Below are 21,741 nucleotides of genomic sequence, written 5' to 3' on the forward strand. Positions count from 1 at the left end.
TAAGTAGCATTCAAATAGTGTTTAATTCTCGTTCTCTGAATACAAGTATCTCACATTTTATGAAACAGCTAAATAAAACCAGTAGTTAGACATTTTAAATATTCAAGTATTCATCACATTAAATATTTATTCTCATAAAAATAGAATGAGGAACCTATTCCTAATTTCTGGAAATTTGAATGTGCATTTTATATCTGCAACTGATCAACATATTTAGGTGTTGAAGAAAACTTGAAAATAACAAATGATTGTTAAATAACTTGTCAAAAAACAATTCAAACTCATAGACAGATATAATATACCCTTAAGGTGGGATGTTGATTTTATCAAAGGGAATTCACTTACATGAGCATCATAAAGGAAACTTTAATACATATCTTAGCATGCCCAATTAGAATCATAAAGCAAATTTTGAAGATAAGATTAAAAAGAAATGAAAGTATATTTCTACTTATATACTGTAGATATATTTAATACCTTATAGATTAGTTACTGGCTTTAATAATAGATTGTTAAGAAATTTTACAGAATGACAAGAAATAACTTCAGCAATTATTTGGAAGAAAACATATTTCTATTAAAGCATATCTTGAAAGTAAATCAGTATAAAACTACAGAATAGAACACACAAGTTTTGATAAATATGAAATGTGCCACTCATATCTATTAGCATATCAAAATAATTAGAATTACAAAAGGAAAATTATAGAAAAACTCTCATTTTTGTTGTTTCTCTCTTTCATTGCTAAAAGCTTTGCTCCCTGAGAGAATAAAAGTATTTGCTAACAAGTAGACTGTCCTTTATAAAAAGTCACTGAATCTACTGCCTGTCATTTTAATATTTGATCATTTATGACTTTATACATATCTAAGGATTTGTGTTCTACGTAATTTTTCAGGTACTTTGTTCTTGAAAATGTATATCAAATGAGATATTGTGTATTTCATTCAGACATTTTACTTAGGGAAATCTCTCTTCCAAATCTTCGCGATTAAAGACTGCGAGCTATTCCACAGCAAGCCCTTGACTCAAACACGCGTCTTTTCACGAGCCGGCAGGAAACAGTGGCGGACTCTGTGGGTTCGTGGAATGATGCACTGGGTCAGAGCTTGCCTTCTGAGCACTGGGCTTCCAGAGGCTACAGCTCAGAGGAGGAGCCATAAATCCATTTTGGATCGCTAGTTAGACTCAGTTCCCATTGAGCTTTGTAAATATCAACCAAACCTAGCAAAACCAAACTCACTGCTACCAAGTCTATTTTGATTCAAAAAAAGCATGGCCCACAGGTCGAGTTTACTTGCTGAAATGCCCTAGACCAGATGAACGGGGCAGTTTCGCCCTCATGACTTTGTCCCGGTGTGCCCTCCATGGAAATTAGGGGGTCTCAGAACAAACCTATACACATTTCCCATCCACAGTCCATTTCTTTCATTCAGCCCCCAATGATCAGGACTTCGTGACAAGGTTCCTATGCTTTCCAGTGGAGCCACGTGAACTCCTTGGGCACCATGCTGTTCCTGTGCCATGTTCTCCTTCCTGGGCATGATTGGTCTTGGTCTTTCTTCTGTTCGAGGCTAAGAAGGTGTCGGTATACAACACGTTGATTTCCTATGACAGCTGAATACTACACGGAGGTAAGCGGATGAACCTGTTTTGTGCAATGTCTTCAGGACTGGTGTCGTCAGTATGTGGCCTGTGCACTTGAAAAGAGCCCCTCCCGCCGAGGCTTTCATGATCTGCTGCTTTGATGTTCTTCATAATTTTATCTTTGAATTCACTTTTTGTAGGTGGTGCTCTATGTGAAATTGTGTATCGGAGGCTTGGGACCAGGATTCTTGGCAAGGTCCTGCCTCCTACATCTTCTCCCCATCTTGTCATCTCTGCCCCCATCAAGATCTGAAGAGGAAGGACAGTATTGGGGTTGCCCTCTCTCTCCAGTGGGTTGGGGATGGATCTGGGTCTTTGTGCGGCTTCTGAGGCCGGTGATTGTTGTGGATGTCTCTTCACTGCAGACGCTGGGTCTTAGTAGGGACAAGCTTGTCACTCAGTCACCTACTAGGCGTGTTCTGGAATTCCGTCAAGGAGTTCTCAGGCACCCTCTCTTGCTTCTTGCCCCTTTTATGAGTTTAGTTTATAGTGTTGTATCTGATTTGCCTGAGGCAACCTTAAGTAAAGGTAGGAAAGACTATACTCCTCATCAAAAAGACAAAAAGGAAAGGCTTACCATTCATTACATCATATATGAATTCAATGATTTGTTCCCACGTTTGCATTTAACATGGCCATTGATCAATATAAAGGCACAGAAGTAAGTTTATGGTAAGAATTTAAATGTCCGGTTTTTATTTTCTTAAAACAACATTGGTTATCAATAACACCAGGACTAGTGGAGAGGAAAAAAGACCAGGGAAAAAGGAGAGCATTATACTTGAAGACGTTAAGATCCTGTTTTCCCCTCTTCTTTTTGAACATGGGGACCTGCAGGTCTACTCTGAGGTCAGAATGACAAACTTTGAGCCAGGACTGACTTTTTTTCAAAGCCACTTAAATAAAAGAGAACTATGAACAAAATTACAACTAACCTATAGCTATAGTATAAAATTAAAAGCTGATTAAAAAGATAGCTTTTAATTTCCAATGTTTATAAAATTAAAATATTTGCTAACTATAAAGGAACTTTACATTTTTAATAAGGATCAGAATAATCTGTCAACTTTAATGCCCTTTTTCTTTTATTCTTACACTTTAATATAATTTTAATTGCTATTGATGCTTTGTTGTTGTTGTTAAGTGCTGTTGAGTCTGTTCCAATTCAGTAAAATATATTTAGAAAATGTTTTAATAAGGGAAATCCAGGATTATTATTAGCCATGTATGAACCAGGCATCCAAATTTCACAACTGGTTTTGTAGGCAGTGTTGAGCTTATGAGGGTAACTAGCATCCATTTTCCAAACCAAAAAAAAAAAAACTTAACTGAAAACAGGCTAAATAGTGAGGCATTTGCCTAATCTTAAACTTTCAAATCACACTATCTAGATTCTGCAAAATGTACTTCAGTCTAGTTAAACATCTATTGACCAGGTTTCATTTTTTTAAAGATCCTATTTTATTTCTCTTTAAGACATTAATTATTGATTGGGAGTTGATATATGTGTAATCACATCACTCCATAGTTCAATCACATCAGGCAGTATTTTATAATTGCTGTCACAATCCGTTTCCAAGTACTCTTTGCCTTCCTGGACTGCTTGACATTGTTTCTCTCCCCCTTCACCATCGCATCCCTGCTCTCCCCCGAAAAAACCCTTATTCTACTGTCCTATAGATTCCCTGTAGGTCCATCAGTCGTGGGTTTCATATAATGAAACATAAAAAAGCATATAACAAAGCTTCAAGAGGGTGACCCCCAATGGCACGCTACCTTGTTCATATTAGATACCCCTAATACGAACAACCAAACAGCAAATCTCCCAAAATACAGTTGAAAATCAGATCAGGTCCAGCATTCGTCACAGAGGAATTAACATTGTCTTTGATCAGTCCCTTGTACTAATTTTTTTAGTCTCGTTAAGAGTAGGCTATTGGGCCAATGTAGGCTAACTTCATATCATAGTGCCTGAATCATTCACTTGTACAGAATCACCCCTTTAACGGCTGGGAGCTATTTGCACAAACAGTGGGGATTGATTTTCAGGGTATTTTACAATAATCATCACTGAGAATGTCAGTCATAGGTTTGCTGGGATAATACATGTCTTGATACAGCGTATCAGGCATCATTGTAGCAAGACTATGTTTACCTGCCTACCAGTGTTCAACAAACTTGGTCCAGCTGTCTTCAGATTTCTCAAACACCATATATCTTCTGACTTAAATCCTCAGTTTACAGGTGTGTCCAGTTAGCCCAGTGAACTTTCCTGATTTCACTAATGCAGCCTCAGGACCATGCAGCGCACCTTGAAGATCCAGGATTCCATGTCCCAGAATTCCACGGCACCTGGCCTAGGTCCCCAGGATAAACCCAGAAACCTGGCTATAGGGTTGTCTACCTAGCTGGGGGGACCTCATCATATTTATATCATAGATTTACACCATAGATTAGGTGGTACAGTCAGTAGACAACATCCCCGTTCCTTCCCTTGACCATTTGACCTCTGCTGATGAGATGCCCTCTGGTAAAGTGTCAGCCCCTCTACCAGGTTGTCTGGCCCTGCAGGCCAGCAGAATGGTGACCCTACAAGCCTGAGCCTATGCCCGTTCTGCCGCTTGGTCCTACAGCAGTGGACTAATACAGTATTCGTCCTTTTGTGATTGACTCACTTCACTCAGCATTTTTATAGGAATTAGAGCATTTTACTAAATAATTGCTACTTACGTTTTCAACTCTATGACCAAATTACATTAAAATGATTAATGTAATAGTAGAGCCATCGAAAAGGAGCACAGATGATGTGGTGGATTACTTGTTAGACATCTAACTTCAAGGTCAGTAGTTCTAATCCACCAGCTGCTGGGAGGGCATCTGAGGCTTTCTGCCCCCATAGAGATGGAACTCCTTAGGAAGTCACAGGGGCACTTCCACACTGACCTGTGTGGGTGCTGTGAATCAGAATTGACTCCATGGTAGTGATGTGGGTTTTACTGTTTCGTTTGAGAGCCATCAAAAGAGGAATACAGTTTCATATATTTAGTCTTCTAGGTTGGAGGGTTAATGGATAATAACGGATAATAACGGGTACAAGAATTACGAAACTGTTCTAAAATTGATTGTGGTCTTTACTGCACAACTCTTTAAAGTATATTTAGACTGTTGGATCATATGCCAATAAATCTGTTATATCAACCACATGTGTACCAAGGACAACACAGAGTTGGATGCGATGCCATGCTTCTCAGCCTTCACACTGCGTGGACATGCATCTGCTACGTGAAAACGTAATGTCTGATGGACTCGTAATGCTATTTATTAGTAACTAGATGGGCATTTCAATGAACTTATATAAATCAAATATTTAGGGTATTTTTCAGGAAAGAAATACTTCAAAGGTTATGGGAAAAACAAGTACTTCGTTACATCTGTGGTTTTGAATATGCACATTTTTCATAGTTAACATAAAATATAAATAATAGAGTACCATTCTTAGTTAAAATCATTTTCATTGCCTATTTATTTTTTAAGGTTTGGGGCTTGTGAATGAGTAAAATTGTATCCATTTTATTTAAGGAAGCTTCTTAAACTTGCATACTGATTCACGAGTAATTTTAATGTAAATGGACTTGCACAGATTTTAGAAATGCAAACATTTGTTGTCTAGACTTAGGAAAACTGAACAGGGTTATGAAAATGCTATTGTTGTTAGAGGCATTGAGTTCTTGAGTCAGACCGGTCCCATGAACCACAGCACTGCCCCGCCTGCGGGGCCACCCTCAGAAGTGGCAGGCTCAAGTCCATGATTGCCGCCAGTTGCCCTGCTCCCTCTCAAGGTGGATCTTCCTGCGTTTCACTGAGCATCTACTTCACGAAGCCTGAGATAGTTTCTAGAAAGTGGTCACTTGTGGTCACATGTTCCGGGTACGGAACATGGAGTCTAGACAGGGCGTCTCCTGAAGAGGACTGTAGCTGCACTTCTTCCAAGACATTTGATTGTTCTGCTGGCAACAATATTCTTCCACAACGCCAACAATCAAATAGATCCATACGTCTTTCACATTCGTATGAGAAAATGCAAACTCCTATGAGTTGGGGTTAGGCAAACCTAAATCCTCCCAGAGATGTGTTTGTTCTCCATTTCAAAGAAGTCTTTCGCAGCAGATTTGTCCACAGCAATACATACATCCTTTGATTCATGACTGCTGTCTCCAGGAGCATAGGCTATGGATCCAAATAAATGGAATTCCTGACAACTTTATTAATTTATTATTTATTTATTAATTATTTATTTCTAGTGGACCAATTGTGAGGATTTGGGTTTCTTTACTTGAAATTGGAATCCACACTGTAGTCTGTACGTGCTTGGTTTGCATCAGCAAGTACTCCCAGTCCTCCTGGTTTTTAGGAAGGAAGGTTGTGTCATTTGCATATTGAGGCTTGTTAATAAATCTTCTTCCAATTCTGATGCATCACTTTTATCTATGTAATTCAGCTTGTCAGATTATTTTCCTCAGCATACAGTTTGAATAGATATGCTCAAAGGATACAACCCCGACACACATCTTTCTTATGTTACATCATGCTGTATTTCCCTCCCGATTCCTTAGCCCTCCAACTTAAGCAGTGGTCTGAGTGGCTTAAAGGAAAAAGGAGGGAAGTGAGACTTAAATGGACTTGGAGTCTTGTGATGAACAAGTTCACTTCAAACAATAACACACACACACAAACAAAAATAAAAAACCATGCAGTATCTACCCCTTTGTTCTGTTCAAATAACTGCCTCTTTGTTGATGTACAGGTTCTCTATGAACACAATTAGGTGTCCTGAAATTCCCGTCCTTCACAGTTTGTTATAATCCACACAGTTGGATGTCTTTGCATAGTGAATAAAACATAAGTAAATATTTGGAATTCTCTGCTTTCAGTGACATGTATCTGACATCAGCAATGATATCTCTCATTCTACTTCCCCTTCTAAATCTAACTTGAATTTCTGGCAGCTCTTTGTCAATGAATTGCTGCAAATAGTTAAAAACATAATCTTCACAAAATTTTCCTTGCAGGTGAAATTAATAGTATTTATTGATAATTTCTAAATTCTGTTGGGTCTCTTTTCTTTGAAATGGTCACAGATGTAGATCTCTTCCAGGCTGTTGGCCAAGTAGCTGTCTTTCAATTTCCTTGGCATGAAAGAGTGAGTGCTTCCAGTGCACCAGCAGTGTGTTTAAACATTTTGTTCTGTTATACGTAGAGGCTCTATAAGTCAGAACCTAACAACAAACAACAACACAACAGCAGCAGCCAGGTACACAGTTTGAACAATGGAAATCAACTGTATTTCAAAATGCAATCAACCATAAATAAAATAAATATCTCAGGGTTATAAATATATGGAGCCTTTCATAAATTTTCAATGCCTATTTGATTAACTAATGCTGACAAAACAAATAGATGGAATCTGCAATCAAAATGTGAGCCAAAGGCAGATCTATACAAAATCATCAACCAAGGACTCATATAAGAGTTTATGAATGTGTATTTCAAGACGCCAGATCGGACAGCCTCCTTCTGACCATAATAGCCTTTAAAGACCCTTTAGCAAATATCAGTAACATTGATTTATAATTTGTATTCGCTTTGAATATGTTCCTGAAAGGCTTTTGTACATGTCAGGATACCTTCAAATATGTTTTTTCAAGGTGACAACTCATGATCAATATTTTCCTTACTGTCTTTGATCTAATAATTTTTTAATAAACTGCATAATTCATTTTTCCTATTATCCACTGAAGAAAAGACATAGGTTCCCTCCCTGTACCATACGTATTGCTATTTTGTTTTACTCTTTAAATGAACCACCTTTCGAGTCCATTTAAGTGATCTATGAAAGTAGAAGATTGCTGCAAAGGTCGCTCGTATAGAAGTCAGTCCATTAGGTTTATTGCAAAGATCTTTAATTATGAGAGCCATAGTCTTAAATCTATAATCTTATTTATCCAACTAGAATGAAAATAATCAAGGAATGTTTTCCCCAACTACATTTAAAAGGTTCTAAGTGATTTGAATACACACACACACACACACGCACAAACACATGCATACCTATCTACCCAGCTAAGTGCACGAAGGGACAAGCATGCTGATTTAAACTTCTCCACATCCTATGTTTCACAGTATCTACACATCGAATAGGAAAAAAATAACTAATGCAGTTATCTGTATGCTTTTCACACTATTATTTTATTTATGTGTTTGGAGGCACCTTAGAAGCTAGGCCTAGTGATCTGATTTGGAAGGGTCAGGGGCTTAAAAACCCCGTTAAGCAGTTCATCTCTGCCAAATGGGAGCTACACGAGGCAGGATCGACACAGTGGCAGCTAACAACAGTTCATAGCAGCAGCAGCTCATGGACAATTATTCTGACGATTTTTGTTTCTCAGATTGTTACCCTAATTACTTATCAGCACCTCTTAATAATTGGCCAGTTTTTAAATTTTTTTGTGTGCATTTTTTGCATACAGCACTTAAGTTCTCTAAGACTTAGATTAATTCACCCAAATCTTGCAGTACCTCTGAAATATATTTAGAGGTTCTTGGCACATTTGTCATCTCTATTTCTAATCTTTTAATTGCCCAATCCTTGTCTGATTTCTTCTACTCTGAATTATTTTCTTTGCTCTAAAGTAATTGTGTTTAATCATGTTCTATTTATCCTTCAGGATGGAACTCAATCATAAATACCACTTCTTCATGAATTCCCACATACATACACAACACAATACTAAGGAGGGAGGTAGGAAAATATCTAACATAAAAGGTTTGAGATGACAGCAAAGAATCCACGGTGGAATGTAGTAACTCTGAACATAAATCCTCTGAATTCACCCATTAAAAGACAAAGGCTAGCTGACTGCATTAGGAAACAAATCCATCAATCTGTTGTCTACAAGAATCACATCTCGAGCTCACAGACATAAACAGATTGAAGATCAAAGGCTGGTGAAAAATATATATCAAGGTAATGGCAATTGTAAAAGAGCAGGAGTTGCAATCCTATTCTTTGACAAAATCAGTCTTGAGGTATGGTGTTAAGACACAACAAGAGATAAAATTGGGCATTATATAATGCTTACGGGATCAGTAGACCAAGAGCCAGTAATGATAATAAATATATATACACCTAATTAGAGACCCGCAAAATTCATCAATCAAAGCCTTCAAGAGATGAAAAAAGAAATCACAGGATCAACATTAACAGGAGCAGACTTCAATACTCCTTTCTCTGAGAACAATCGATCAGTGAGAAAGAAGAACAACAAGAAGGATACAGAACTAGACTCTATAATTAGGCAACTCAACATGATAGATATATTCAGAGCTCCCCACTCAATGGCAAAAAAATAGCATTATTTTCAAATATCCATGGTATATATTAAAAAATAGGTCACATGCTGGGACACAAATCAAGCTTGAGTACTTTCAAACAAATAGAGATCACTCAGATTTCTTTCTCTAACCACTATGCCATGAAGTTGGAAATCACAAGAGAATGACCAAAAATAAAGAAGGCAAACACTTGGAGGATAATCAACTTTCTTCTTAGAAATGAGTGGCTTCTGGCCCAAATCAGACACAAAAGTAGGAAGTTTCTATAAACTAACAAGAATGAGAAAACAACATACCAAGACCTAGGGGATACAGCAAAGGCAGTTATCAGAGTATGTTCAATAGTGATAAATTCACATATGAAGAAACAAGAAAGAGTTATGGATGATACTGTTGGAATAGTGTCAATAGAACAATCCTTCTAATAGCAAAAGAAAATAAATTATAAAAATCAGGGTGGGAAAATAATTAGGAATACAAGAAATCAATGCAAAAAAATCAACACAGTAAAAAGCTGGTTCTTCAAAAGCATTAACAGAATCAATAAACCATTGTCCAATCTAATGAAAGATAAGAAGGAACAGATGTCAATATTCAAGAGGAGGAATGAAACAGGGGAAATTACAATGGATGAGATTGAAATTAAAAGACGACACTGTGCTACAATGGTCTGTATTCCAATGAATATAGCAACTTGGAAGACATAGACAAATACATGGAAAACTAAACCCTCCCCAGATTATGTCATATAGATATCGAGAACTTGAACAGACCCATAGCAAAATAAGAAGGGCTTATTACTAAAATTTACACAGTCCTGCAAGCTTACAATCAGAAAAAATGAATTGTCCACTGATGTGGTGGGCAAAATATGTAAACAGAAGATTGGCCAATAAACATATGAGAAAATGTTCCCAATCCTTAGTCATCCAGAAATTTCAAATTAAAAACATCCAGGAGATACCACCTAAAACCCAGAAAGACCTCCCACTTAAAAGAAAAACAGAAAGCGGCAAAAGTTGGAGGTGGTGTGGTGAGATAGGAATGCTCATTCATTGTTGGTGACCTTGTACATCCATACAGCCACAGTGGAAAGAGATTTGGCGATACCTAAAAGAGATGAAAATCAACTTACCTTATGACCCATCTATTCCCATACTGGGCATATAAAGACATAAGAAATGACCAGACATCTGCTCTCTAATGTTGATTGCAATGCAGTTCATGATCACACATAATTAGAAACAGCCTAAATTTCTATCAATAGATGAGTGTATTTTAAAATCTGGTATATTCACGCAATGGGGTACTATGCAACCCCTAAAAAGTGATTAAAACATGAAACGCCTCCTCTTGTGGAAAGAGTTGGAGGATATTATGGTGAGTGAAGTTAACCAAGCACAAAAGAACAAGCACAACATGAGTCCTCTGAGAAAAGTTCAAACAGCACAACGGGCATAAGGGCAAATATGCATGTAACATACAGTTCTTGGGTTGATGACCAGATACTCTGGCAAGAGCCAGACCAAACCCAATAATGCATACACCATCACAAAAAAAGAAAGAAAAAGTGTAGATAGCACATCTCCTGAAAGACACCCCCCCACACACACATCTCCCATCCCCCATAGACTTTTATGGCCCACAGAGAAGTGCAGGTAGAAAAAAAGAGATGTCAATGAGGGACCAGGACACTAATCCACTTAAATGAGGGTATTGTTTGTGTATCCACAGGAAAGGGAGAGTGATAGTTAACCTCATCCCTGTGTACCAATCCTTGAGGACAACGTACCTGCGCGGAGGAGTTCTTTCTCAGAGAGGACTGAAGAACTGGCCTCAGCTCGAGACAAGATGTCCCTTCCCTAGATGACTGCGCTACAGAGGACAACACTGAAGATACAGTTCATGGATAGTGGCCGGTCATGGACAAACCAAGGGGGGAGTGCAACAGACCATCATTGGGAGCAAAGCCAAGAATCCCTGAGGAGTCCCGATGGTAGACTTCTAACTTTTGGGCAGCGCTTGGCACCTCCTTTGAACTGGTCGGGGGTTATTCACAAGGGGACCACACTGAAAGTCTAAAGGTGTAGTGGGGTGAGGTAGGGCACTGGACTACACTGCCCCTGACTGCAGGAAGAGCAGGGGGAGACTTACAGGAGGCGTGCCTCTTGGTCTAGAATGCTGAGAACTAAATGGTTTCAAAGGCTGTTAGGTGAGCAGGTCGTGGGATTGGGAACCCTGAAAGAAACGGGTTATTATAACAGGGCCTGCTCACTATTTACCAGAGAGATGCTCACTCACTCTGAGTCAGGATAAGAGTTGGACTTGGCACTCTTTGAATAGCCTTTCCTTATTTATTTATGTTTTTCTTCTCTTTTCTTTTTCTTGTGGTGGCTAGGCATAGATGATAGGCAGGGTAAACAATCCCAAGGAGACAGAAACAGGACTCATGGCTCCAAGGGGGAATAGAAGGGGAGAAGGCAGAGGTGGTGGTGTTTTATATATATATGTAATTTGTCTATATACCATATACTCGAGTATACACCGACCTGAATATTAGCCAAGGCACCTAATTTTACCACCAAAACCCCATAAAAAATGTGCTGAAAAAACTCAGCGTATACCTGAGTATATACGTTAGATAGATACAACAAGGAATCAGATGACTTTGGGCCTCTACTTAAATCTTACCTCAGTACAAGGACAACTTCCTCAAATAATGTGACATTGTATGATACTCATGCTCCCGATATGTTGCTAAAGACAAAGTGGTTGCATAGCATATGTGGTGTAGAAAGCTGATGATGCCCATTTATTAAAAGATATATGGTCTGAGGTCTTAAAAGCTCGAAGTTAAACAAGCAGCTATTCTGGCAGGGAATCAAAAAAAGCCCACATGGAAGAAGCAAAACAGCCTATGTAATCATGAGGTGTCCACTGGAATAGGTATCAGAAGCTCAAAAACAAGCAATCAAATTACCTTATATACTCGAGTATATGCTGAGTTTTTCAGCACATCTTTATGCAGTTTTTTGTGTGGTAAAATTAGGTGCCTTGACTGATATGCAGATCGGCTTATACTCAAGTAAATATGCTAATTTGAAGGAGCATCGACAAAGTGGTGACCCAAAACCCACCTGTGTGATAATTGGACAATCCCTCACAGACGGGCCACACGGAAGGGATGATATAACCAGGATGCGGTATAGCATTTTTGAAACACGTAACAATCCTCTAGTCTCTAGAGTCTAGTTCCTTAACATTTCCTCTCCTTACTAACTTGGTCTTTGTTTTACCTCTTAAATCTTGTTAGAGCTGCATAAATTCATTTGTATAATTAAGATCATTTGATGCATGGCAGCCAAGTTAGATAACCCTTCAGAAATAATAATGGGAGTAATGAATCCTTGAGGGTGTGGAAAGGAAGAGAGGTGGGAAGGGTTACTAATAGCAATAATAGTTGTATAACCCAATCGAGGTTATACAATAAAACAGAATAACAGAATTTTAGGTGAATGGACACATTGGAGGGTATAAGATATGGCAGTGCATGTAATATATATTATTATATCATAATAAAAAAGGTTCCTAGGTGTGTTGGGAGGGGTGAGTACTGCAGGAGAGGGAGGGGATAGAGGGAAGCTGACACCAAAGAGTTCGAGTAGAAAGAAAATATTTTGAAACTGATGGTGGCAGCAATTGTACAATTGTGTTTGATCTAATTGAATCATGGATTGTTATAATATATGTAAGAGCTCCCAATAAAATGATTTAAAAATAATAAAATAATAAATGCCACTCCCTCAAGAAGACCCAACTCATTCTCCAGACCTGGAAAATACTCAGAGCATTCTCAGACTTTCTTCCCCTGGTGGGCTTATCACAGTAGATAGACCTCACAAAGACCCAGTCATCATTATTCCAAAAGTATATCCTAAAAAAATTGGATAAATTGAGTATCTCAATATCAGAATCACTTTTCCATTTTAGTATAGAAAAATTCTATACAACATTCAGATAATATAACTAACTTCTTTAATCCATTTCAATTATCATATGTAATCGGGACATTTTGGAAAGCTGTTTATGAAGTACATTAAAAGAGAAATCCCAAAATACTTCAAGATGAGTGATGGAAAACCTAATGGATTTATGTTGAAGATGCATTTGACAAGGTTTTATATTGACTCTAAGGGCCAGGTCAGGGACTGTTGCATGCCATTGCCTATGAGGTTTGCATGAGTCAGAGCTGGGTGGCATCTAAAACAGCGAGAAGGAAGAGATTGAAGAAAAAATTGTACGATGTAAAAGAGTGCTGATTGCACACTATCATTTTATTTTCTTTGTTTACTAGATGCATTTTTGCTATTTAATGAATCCTATACACAATTGTAAGGACGGTGCAGGACAGGGAAGTGATGTTTCTGCTGTGCATAAGGTCACTACATGTCAGAACCAAGCTAATGGCACCTAACAACAACAACAATAACATGCAATTGGAATCATAGAGCAAACATCTTTCTGAATGTTTTCCATTTAGTATAGGATCCCTGAAGTTGTGCTCATCGAAGTTGTGTTAGTAGTTAATTCCTTGTTATTACTGAATAATATTATAAATACTTCTAACATTTTATTTTAAATATTGTCATATTTAAAATATTGTATAGGAACAGTTTTATCCCTATATATTTGTTTCTTTTGAATTTGCTGATTTAAACCAACACTGTGTTGTAAGAGCTTCATATGGGTATGCACATCATTTACGTCCACTTCTAAAAATATTTTTAAATATCTGAAACATTCCGTGTAGAATTATATGCAGCACAATCATTTTAGGGGATTCGAAGATAGTACATAAGTGTACAAACCATGGGAATGTTCCATCTAGTCTATGTCCCGGTAAATATCTACAGTATTATGGAGACCATTTAACTAAAGGGCAAGAAGATTTTATTTAAAAAAATGTAATTACTTTTCACAATGATTCTTAGTGAACATCATCTAAGCAATTTTCTAGGTTTAACAGTTTTTAATATTTTACTATTTCTTCTCAGAGTAGATAAAAGTTAAGCATGTTGAGTGGGATGTACCATGTATATAGAAATATAATTAAGTATGTACTATTTGAAATGGAAAAGGGATGGCAGTATTGGTAGGGGTATTTCAATTCAATTTTAATTTTTCAAAAATATGAACATATTAAGAGTTATTAACATATATCATATTAAAACACACAAAAGCATTATCCAATTAACAATCTTTAAAAAGACATACTATGAAAACTACGTATCTGTACTTGGGAATGAAGAAGAACCAGGGCCAGACAATCACCTCTGCAGGTCAATGGATGTAGGGCCATCAAAGATATGCATCAACAGGGAACACTGGGTCTGTTTTGAGAGAAGAACAGTGAAACTTACCATCTTGATCCGTGGTCACTGTAATAGCTGTGAATGGCTTGGGAGAAAAACTCAGTTCAGAAACTCCATTCATGGCTTCTATTTCAAAGGTGTAATTCACGTGAGAAACAAAGTCAAGCACTATCACAGAACTGTTGATGAGGCCAGTATGTCTAGGGATGAAGCGGAGTCCTCCTTCACAGTCCTCACACTGGTTGCGGTCGACACCACATTTCTTACAGATTACACTGTAAGTGAGGTCTTTTCTCCCTCCGGTGTCACTGGGCGGGCTCCATTCCAAAATAAGGGCTGTTTCATTGATGTTAAAAATCACATTCCTAGGAGCTGAAGGTGGCCCTAGAGAAAAGCAATTAAGAAACAAATGTACATGTATAGGACAATAATTTTTGCTGCTAAATTGAAACTTTATCAATAAACACGTGTTGTTCTTTCATATTTTTTCGAGCCTTTTCTTCTGATGGCAACCAGAGGAGCATATTAAACTACCTGATCATATCAAGAAAGAGAAAAATCTTCAAAGTGGAACTATCTCTATCCTAAATTTGCGTTGTGTGGATTCAATAACTATTATAAAAATATCAGCTATCTAAAATACATCTTAGGATTTTTTAATGTGATAGAAAATTAAAGAGTGACCAAACAGTAACACCATAGGTATACAAAATTTGGTATGTGAGTTTCACTGTGCTAAGTTCAAGATATGGAATATCACAGAATTCATGCTGCCGAGTAACTAGCTAATTAAAGATTTTAAAATAATGCAATTTATTGCATTCATCCGTTGAAAGAAATTTGTTTTGACATTGATCTTTGATTCCTCAAGGCTTTTCTTGGATTCCAAACTAAAGTCATTCATTTATGAAACACATATTTTATTGACTAGGAAGTACCAGATAGGAGACCTGTTGCAGCAGTGCCCTGTTAAAACAAATGGTTAGTGGTTCAAGCCCACCCGTCACTATGCAGATGAAAGATGAGGCAGTCTACATAGTAGAGATTTGGAACCTCAGAAATTCTACAGAGCAGTTCTACCGAGTTCCACCGGGTTGCTGTGGGTCAGGGTCAACACCAGCCATGGGATTGTTTAGGATTTTATGTATCAGAGGGGTTTTACATACCGGGTGGGTAAATGTTCTAAAAGGTTGCTGCATACCTGGTATTTTGGCATCGCCTATTCTAGCAGGTTACAGAAGTGTCTGACTTTCAAAGGAAAATGTAAAATAGATTATTAACTAAAGCACAGAGACACGTGTAGCTTTTTACCTCTAAGCTAGACTTAAGCTTGGGAAATAAAGACTCATAATTGATATCATAATAATGTCTTCTACAGAATGACATATCCATATTGTTGATCTTTTCTCTTAGTATAATGGAAAACATGAATTATGATTCACTTATATTTCCCCGAATAGGAAGAATGTTATCAGTTCTGTTATGGGTGTATGCAAGTATATAACTGTCTTCTTGGAGACACGCACTAAAATAAAGGCAGACACCCTTCTTACTCAAGGGCCCTGATACCAATTTGCATGACGATTAAATAGCTTTTTAATTGCTGTTAAATTATGCCAGCTAAACTGTGATTTCATGCAAATATTAAGCTGTAATGACATGCAGTGAATCATTTACTAAGATTTAGAACTTGGAACAAAGATAGACAATTAATTCTAATCCTTAGATTCAACTAAATTATTTTTCACTGGGCTTTTATGAATGTGGCTTGATATCTTTGGTATTATTTATAAATTATACAAGATTATATGACACATTGAGAAAAACTGGCAGAATACCACTTTTGGAGACATCTGTATTTGGAACTCTTAGGTATCTCCTCATGTTGATTATTTTTTTAAGGACCAAAGCGATACACATTTAAGACAAGTAATGTCCATTCTTCACCCTCAAAATTGACTTCCCCAAAAAGGGGTAATTATTCTGACTTTGAAACTAGCTGTTTTCAACTTCACCGAATAAGAAACCCCCCATAACTGTAATTTCCTACTCATTTATAGAGAACACTCATTTCTAATCCTTCATTTTTTTGCAAATGCATTTGACCCTCCATACTTCTAATATTTACACAGAGTTGTATAGTAGTTACTATTGATTTTAAAATATATTATATTTAAAGTTTTAAGACAATCAGTTTTTTAAGGTAACTGTTTTCCAAAATATGTTTTGTGCAATACCTTCTTTCCCATGTGATATCACACAGACATGCGTGTGCGTGTGCACACACACAGACACACACATAGAAGTTCAATGTTCAAATAAGATTCCTCAATAGACTGACAATGAAATAAGACAAGAACATTTTTCTTTACTTTGTTGAATCCAATATATCCCACAGTTTTTGTCATTGGATCCAATTAGCAGTCACATATGGATGGATTTGCGTACTTTAGTGGTCTGATATGGAAGGGGAATACGTGAAAGGGTCATCTATCAGTCATTACATCAATTGTGGTACATTTATATTTTGTATTTATAATTGTCTAGATATGTTAGCTCATAAAATAATAGACTTTAAAAATTAACATTAAATGGCCAGTCTCCTTTAACTGTAATTTAACTGTGTTGTACATATGTAATTTTACATATGCACACTGAAAATTTAATTAAATCATGAGAGACCATGGTCTATCAAGCTATATTCTGGCAATTATTAAGTTAATGACACCTTATTGAAACCACATAGGAACTTTTTGGGTTTTTGAATTTTTTATCTTTACAGGAGCAGAAAATCGCATCTTTCCCCATTAGAGCTGCTGGTAGCAACGAACTGCCAAAAGCTCTATCCAGTTTAGCAGGGTTGCTGTGAATTGGTATCATTTGGTGGCAGAAAATTGGTTTTCTGGTAAAGTCCCCATTGGCAAGAAGTTAGATATGCTCATTACTTTTTTGACTACCAGATATGTAATAATCTAGCATTCTGGTTAAAAGAAATTAACTCATATCTCAAAGCTTATAGATGAAAGAAATATATTTATATTTAGTATATAAATATAAAAATGTATTTAATATGAGAAATGGTGAACAGAACTATGCTTTCTTTATTTTAAATCACTTTGTTAAATATCTGTAAAATTTGTTCATAAAATATTGATGTATTTGGTAATGGATAGAAAGAAATTTTAAAAACTGGGTTCCAGCCAAACCACTGGGAAAGAACTAGATCAATTCATTTAGATGAAGAAATGTGGTCAAGGAAGTAACCACTGCATGCACTTTGATTTTTTAATATAATCATCTCTACAAGGATTACCGGCAAGAACATCTAGTTAAGCATCAGCCAGCAGAATTTCATGTGACTCACAACTGTATTACTAAACACAAACTTGCACAAACATACAAATTAGTGTGTGATCCATTGCTTTCTTGAGAGATTTTTTAAAGAATACTATCTGAGGACATTTGACTATATTTTATATATTGAATAGTAGTTGAAATTTAGCTGTCAAGGTGAATATGGTCAAGTCTGTAGCAATCTGTGTATTTCAAATCTCTTAGATCCCACCAATAAAAATGAAGAATTGCTTATTTTCTTCCATGTTAGTTGTACCTAACTTCAGTACCTAAAGTGTTGTCTTGAGTCATTCCATTACTTATAAAATTCAGGGTTATAAAGAAAAGCAAAACAAAACAAAAAAAAACTAATAAATCAATTCATTCCCAGAATAAAATCTTAACTTTTCAGAATTTTCCAAAAGTACCTCCACCATAATTCTAAGTCCATTTGTTAGTCCCTTGATCCATCTTACTGCACCATAATATCTTAGAGCACCTGTTCCTGAATTGCTGTTATGTTCCTTTTTCCTTGTGGAAAATCCATAAACATCCATCAGAATCCAATTTTTTCACCCCATGTGTGTCATTTCTTCATTGTCTTCAGGTAGAACTGATCCTTAAAGACCATATTTTTCAGCACTCAGTCTGTTCTAAGATGTGTACTTAGTATTTCACATGATTTATGTTATTCCAATCAATCTACAAGGTAGTTATTGATACTCTCATTTTATGGAAGGAGGACTGACATTAAGAAAGACAAAACATAGATTATGCTGAAACATTTGGACTCGTGTGTGTAATCTATGATGATCTAACTTTCCCCAAGAGCAACCTGCTTTAACTATGACAATGAGAAAAATGACTAGTTTTTGTGTAAATCCCCACATTGTCCAAAGTTGACAAATGATAGAGAACATGGAATTCAATGGTATAGGTTTTCTGAGCACATGCTATGAAATATTAAGTGTAGAGCCACAGAATTTTAACATCATTTCAGAAGTGGAAGACTGAGATTAGCTACCAAAGACCCTTAGAAAAAGGGAAGGAGCCCATCTCTCTGCTCATTGGCAACATTTACAAGATTCTCAAAATGTAATCCTGGGGACACTTGAAATCCTACAAACGTAAATAATCAGTACTTTCAATTGGGAAGCAATAGTTATCAATTGCTTCATCTATGCAGAAACAATCACGTCAACATAAATTTATAATAACTGTTAATAAGAGCAGTTTAGTTGCATGTCAAAAGTTAAAGAGCAAAACTACAAGTGATATAAAATCACACTAAAATGCAAACAAAATACGGAACAAGTCAATAAGTGGCTTTGCTATGTAAAGGTATATATCACCATAAAACAATGACAAGACCAAAAAACAAAACAAAACAAAAAACCCATAAACAGCTGCCTATAGTTCTTTCTGTGTTTGAGAGAGTTACTCTTAATTAAACATCCACTAGAAGGAGGAAAGATAAACGGAATAGGGAAAGCTCTGTCATAGTTTGAGAAGGAAAACAAAATAATAATTTGATAGATTAAAGAAATCAATAAACCTTCCTCAAACCAGTTATGAATGGCATCTTTTAGAATATGCATGTTGATATGGGTTGAATTGTGTCCCTCCAAAAATATATGCTAAAAATCCTAATTGCCAGTACCAGTGGCTATGTCTTCATTGGAAAATAGAATCTTAGCATATACAATTAATCTAGCATAAAATCATGCTGGAGTAGGATGCACCCTAATCCAATATTATGTGTCATTGTAAAAAAAGAAGAAACATAGAATGAAGACACACCTGGGAAGATAGAGGCAGAGTACTGGAGTTCTATTACCATCTACCTTGGGATGCTTGGGACCAACAGAAGCTAGAAAGAGAAGACAGGATATGTCTCTGAGCTTTCAGAGAGAACGTGACCTGGCCAGTCAGCAAGGTAATTTCAATTTTCTAACCTTGAAAACTCTTAGAAAACACACCTCTGTCGTTTTAAGCTACACAGTTTGTGGCATTCTGTTATGCTTCTGTGGAAAAATAGTAAAGATGCTTTCGTGGTAGTTGACTAATGATGCAAAAGGAGGTGGTCTGAGTTCTAAGGGAGGAGGACAGGTCAGAGGACCCTGGCAGCAGGTGGAAGTCAACTCTCCAGAATCAGAGAAGGATTAACTGATTTCTCTGCTGATAAAAGAAACCTCTCGCAGGTGATTTCTTTTTAAAGAATCTCCGACTGAACAATCCAACTATTTGTCTTTAGGAAAGACAGTGAGACTCGAGTTCTAGCTCATGTCAATGCATCGTCATTGGCTAAGTGGGTGCATTCCAGGCAGGCATCAATTCCGTAGCCGCAGGGTCTTTTGATAGTTGACACAGACCACCGCAGTAACGTTGAGTGGATCGCTCAAACAGCCTCCTTTCTAGCCTCTGCAAAATTGTGGACCCTGTATTGTAAATACAGTTACCATTACAAAGTGTTACCTAACAAATCAGTGTGTATTTCAATCTCAATTGTGATATGGGAAATCAAGAAGCTCGAATCACAGTTTTCTGTCATTTCTATGTAAAATTTGAGCGAGAGAGAGAGAGAGAGAGAGAGAGAGAGAGAGAGAGAGAGAGAGAGAGAGAGAGAGAGAGAGAGAGAGAGAGAGAGGAGTGGGGAAAGAAAAAGAAGAAGATAGAAAGCAGAGCAGTGATACCTGTGTTGTGAGCATTCTACACCTACTCAGAAATGGGCACCTGACTACAGGTGATGCCGCTCTCGTTGTGCCTTACCTGCTATTTGCTCTACTCAATTAAGAGCCAAAAGTAAATTATTTTTTCAATTGGCTAATCCTTTCAGTAATTAAGAAACTATTCCTTCTAATGCTATCTCAATCATTGTCTCTCTGTATCAAACAGAAAGATATATCTTTATATTAAGGACACAAGTTGAAGAAACTATTCTCAATCACAAGGTGCTTACTTATATAACAAGTGATAAATCAAATAAGTAGAGAAGATTTTTAAAGACGCTCACTAAAACTATCAACATGTACCATTTCTATTTGTGTGCTTATTAAATCTTTTAGCACCAACTCAGTACCTTAGGAGAGCAAAAATAATAATAACTAAACTAAAATTACCATACCTCTAGTTAAATACATGAGGAATATGAAACTTACTGTGCTATTATTGTGGAATTCTAGTTTATTTCAAGTCTAACTCATGCATATATTAGACACTTCAGTCATTTCTCTGGATTCGTCTACACTTTGCCTTTTCTGCTTGATAAGTACATTTAAAAGTAACTCATAGCCCTACTCTGTTTTATACACCTCAGATGAGTATTTTTCCCTTCTGGCCTTGAGAGCCTTAGACAGTTATTTTGGTAACAGACTTCTTGGCAGGCACCGGGTCTCTTGTGCTCTGCCTTTCTCTCAGATGCAGTCTTAATTGGCCAAGATCTCATATGGTGGCGTGTCCTTCACAGCTCATCCTTTAAACCCCATAACAAACATTAATGAGGCACCTGAGAGGTGAAGTTGCATTTATAAAATAGATGAAGATGTTAGAAAAATTTGCTTTAGCATTTCATTTATTTTTGTATCCTTAGTTTACTTTGTATATATTTATAAGTTTATATAAAAGCAACAACATAAATAAAAAAGCAGTAAGGCCTAAACTTGCAATTATGTTCTTGGTATAACCAGAGATTAGGACAGTTCAAGGTTACCTAATATAGGCAAGCTGGAGAAGGAGGGACAGGCAAGTCCCTAGATGACCCAGATTTATTTAGACTTATGGAAAATAGAGGTTGGGCTTAAAAGACTTTAAGCAGAGGTGGAAAAATGATCAGCTTTAAAAAAACCTTTTTTCTGTGTGTTTTTTTACTCTTCAAAAAAATATTATCAAATAATTTAACAGCTATGTGAGAAGGATGGAAGACTGAAAGAAAGAGACTTTCTAGCAGGTTATCAACTTAACCCAAGGGGGAGACCTGGAGGGATTGAACTCAAAGGC

General features: G+C 36.8%; 1 protein-coding gene across 1 annotated transcript in view; it reads right to left on the reverse strand.

Annotated features, from left to right (window-relative positions):
• EPHA6 (EPH receptor A6) overlaps window positions 1-21,741 on the reverse strand; it is a 1,136,602-nt gene that overhangs the window by 640,221 nt on the left and 474,640 nt on the right. Inside the window, 1 exon segment of the mRNA XM_075543438.1 lies at window positions 14,461-14,796. Within this exon segment, the coding sequence (XP_075399553.1) occupies window positions 14,461-14,796 (336 nt within the window).

This window comes from Tenrec ecaudatus, chromosome 2 (assembly GCF_050624435.1).
Source record: "Tenrec ecaudatus isolate mTenEca1 chromosome 2, mTenEca1.hap1, whole genome shotgun sequence".
Taxonomy (NCBI): domain Eukaryota; kingdom Metazoa; phylum Chordata; class Mammalia; order Afrosoricida; family Tenrecidae; genus Tenrec; species Tenrec ecaudatus.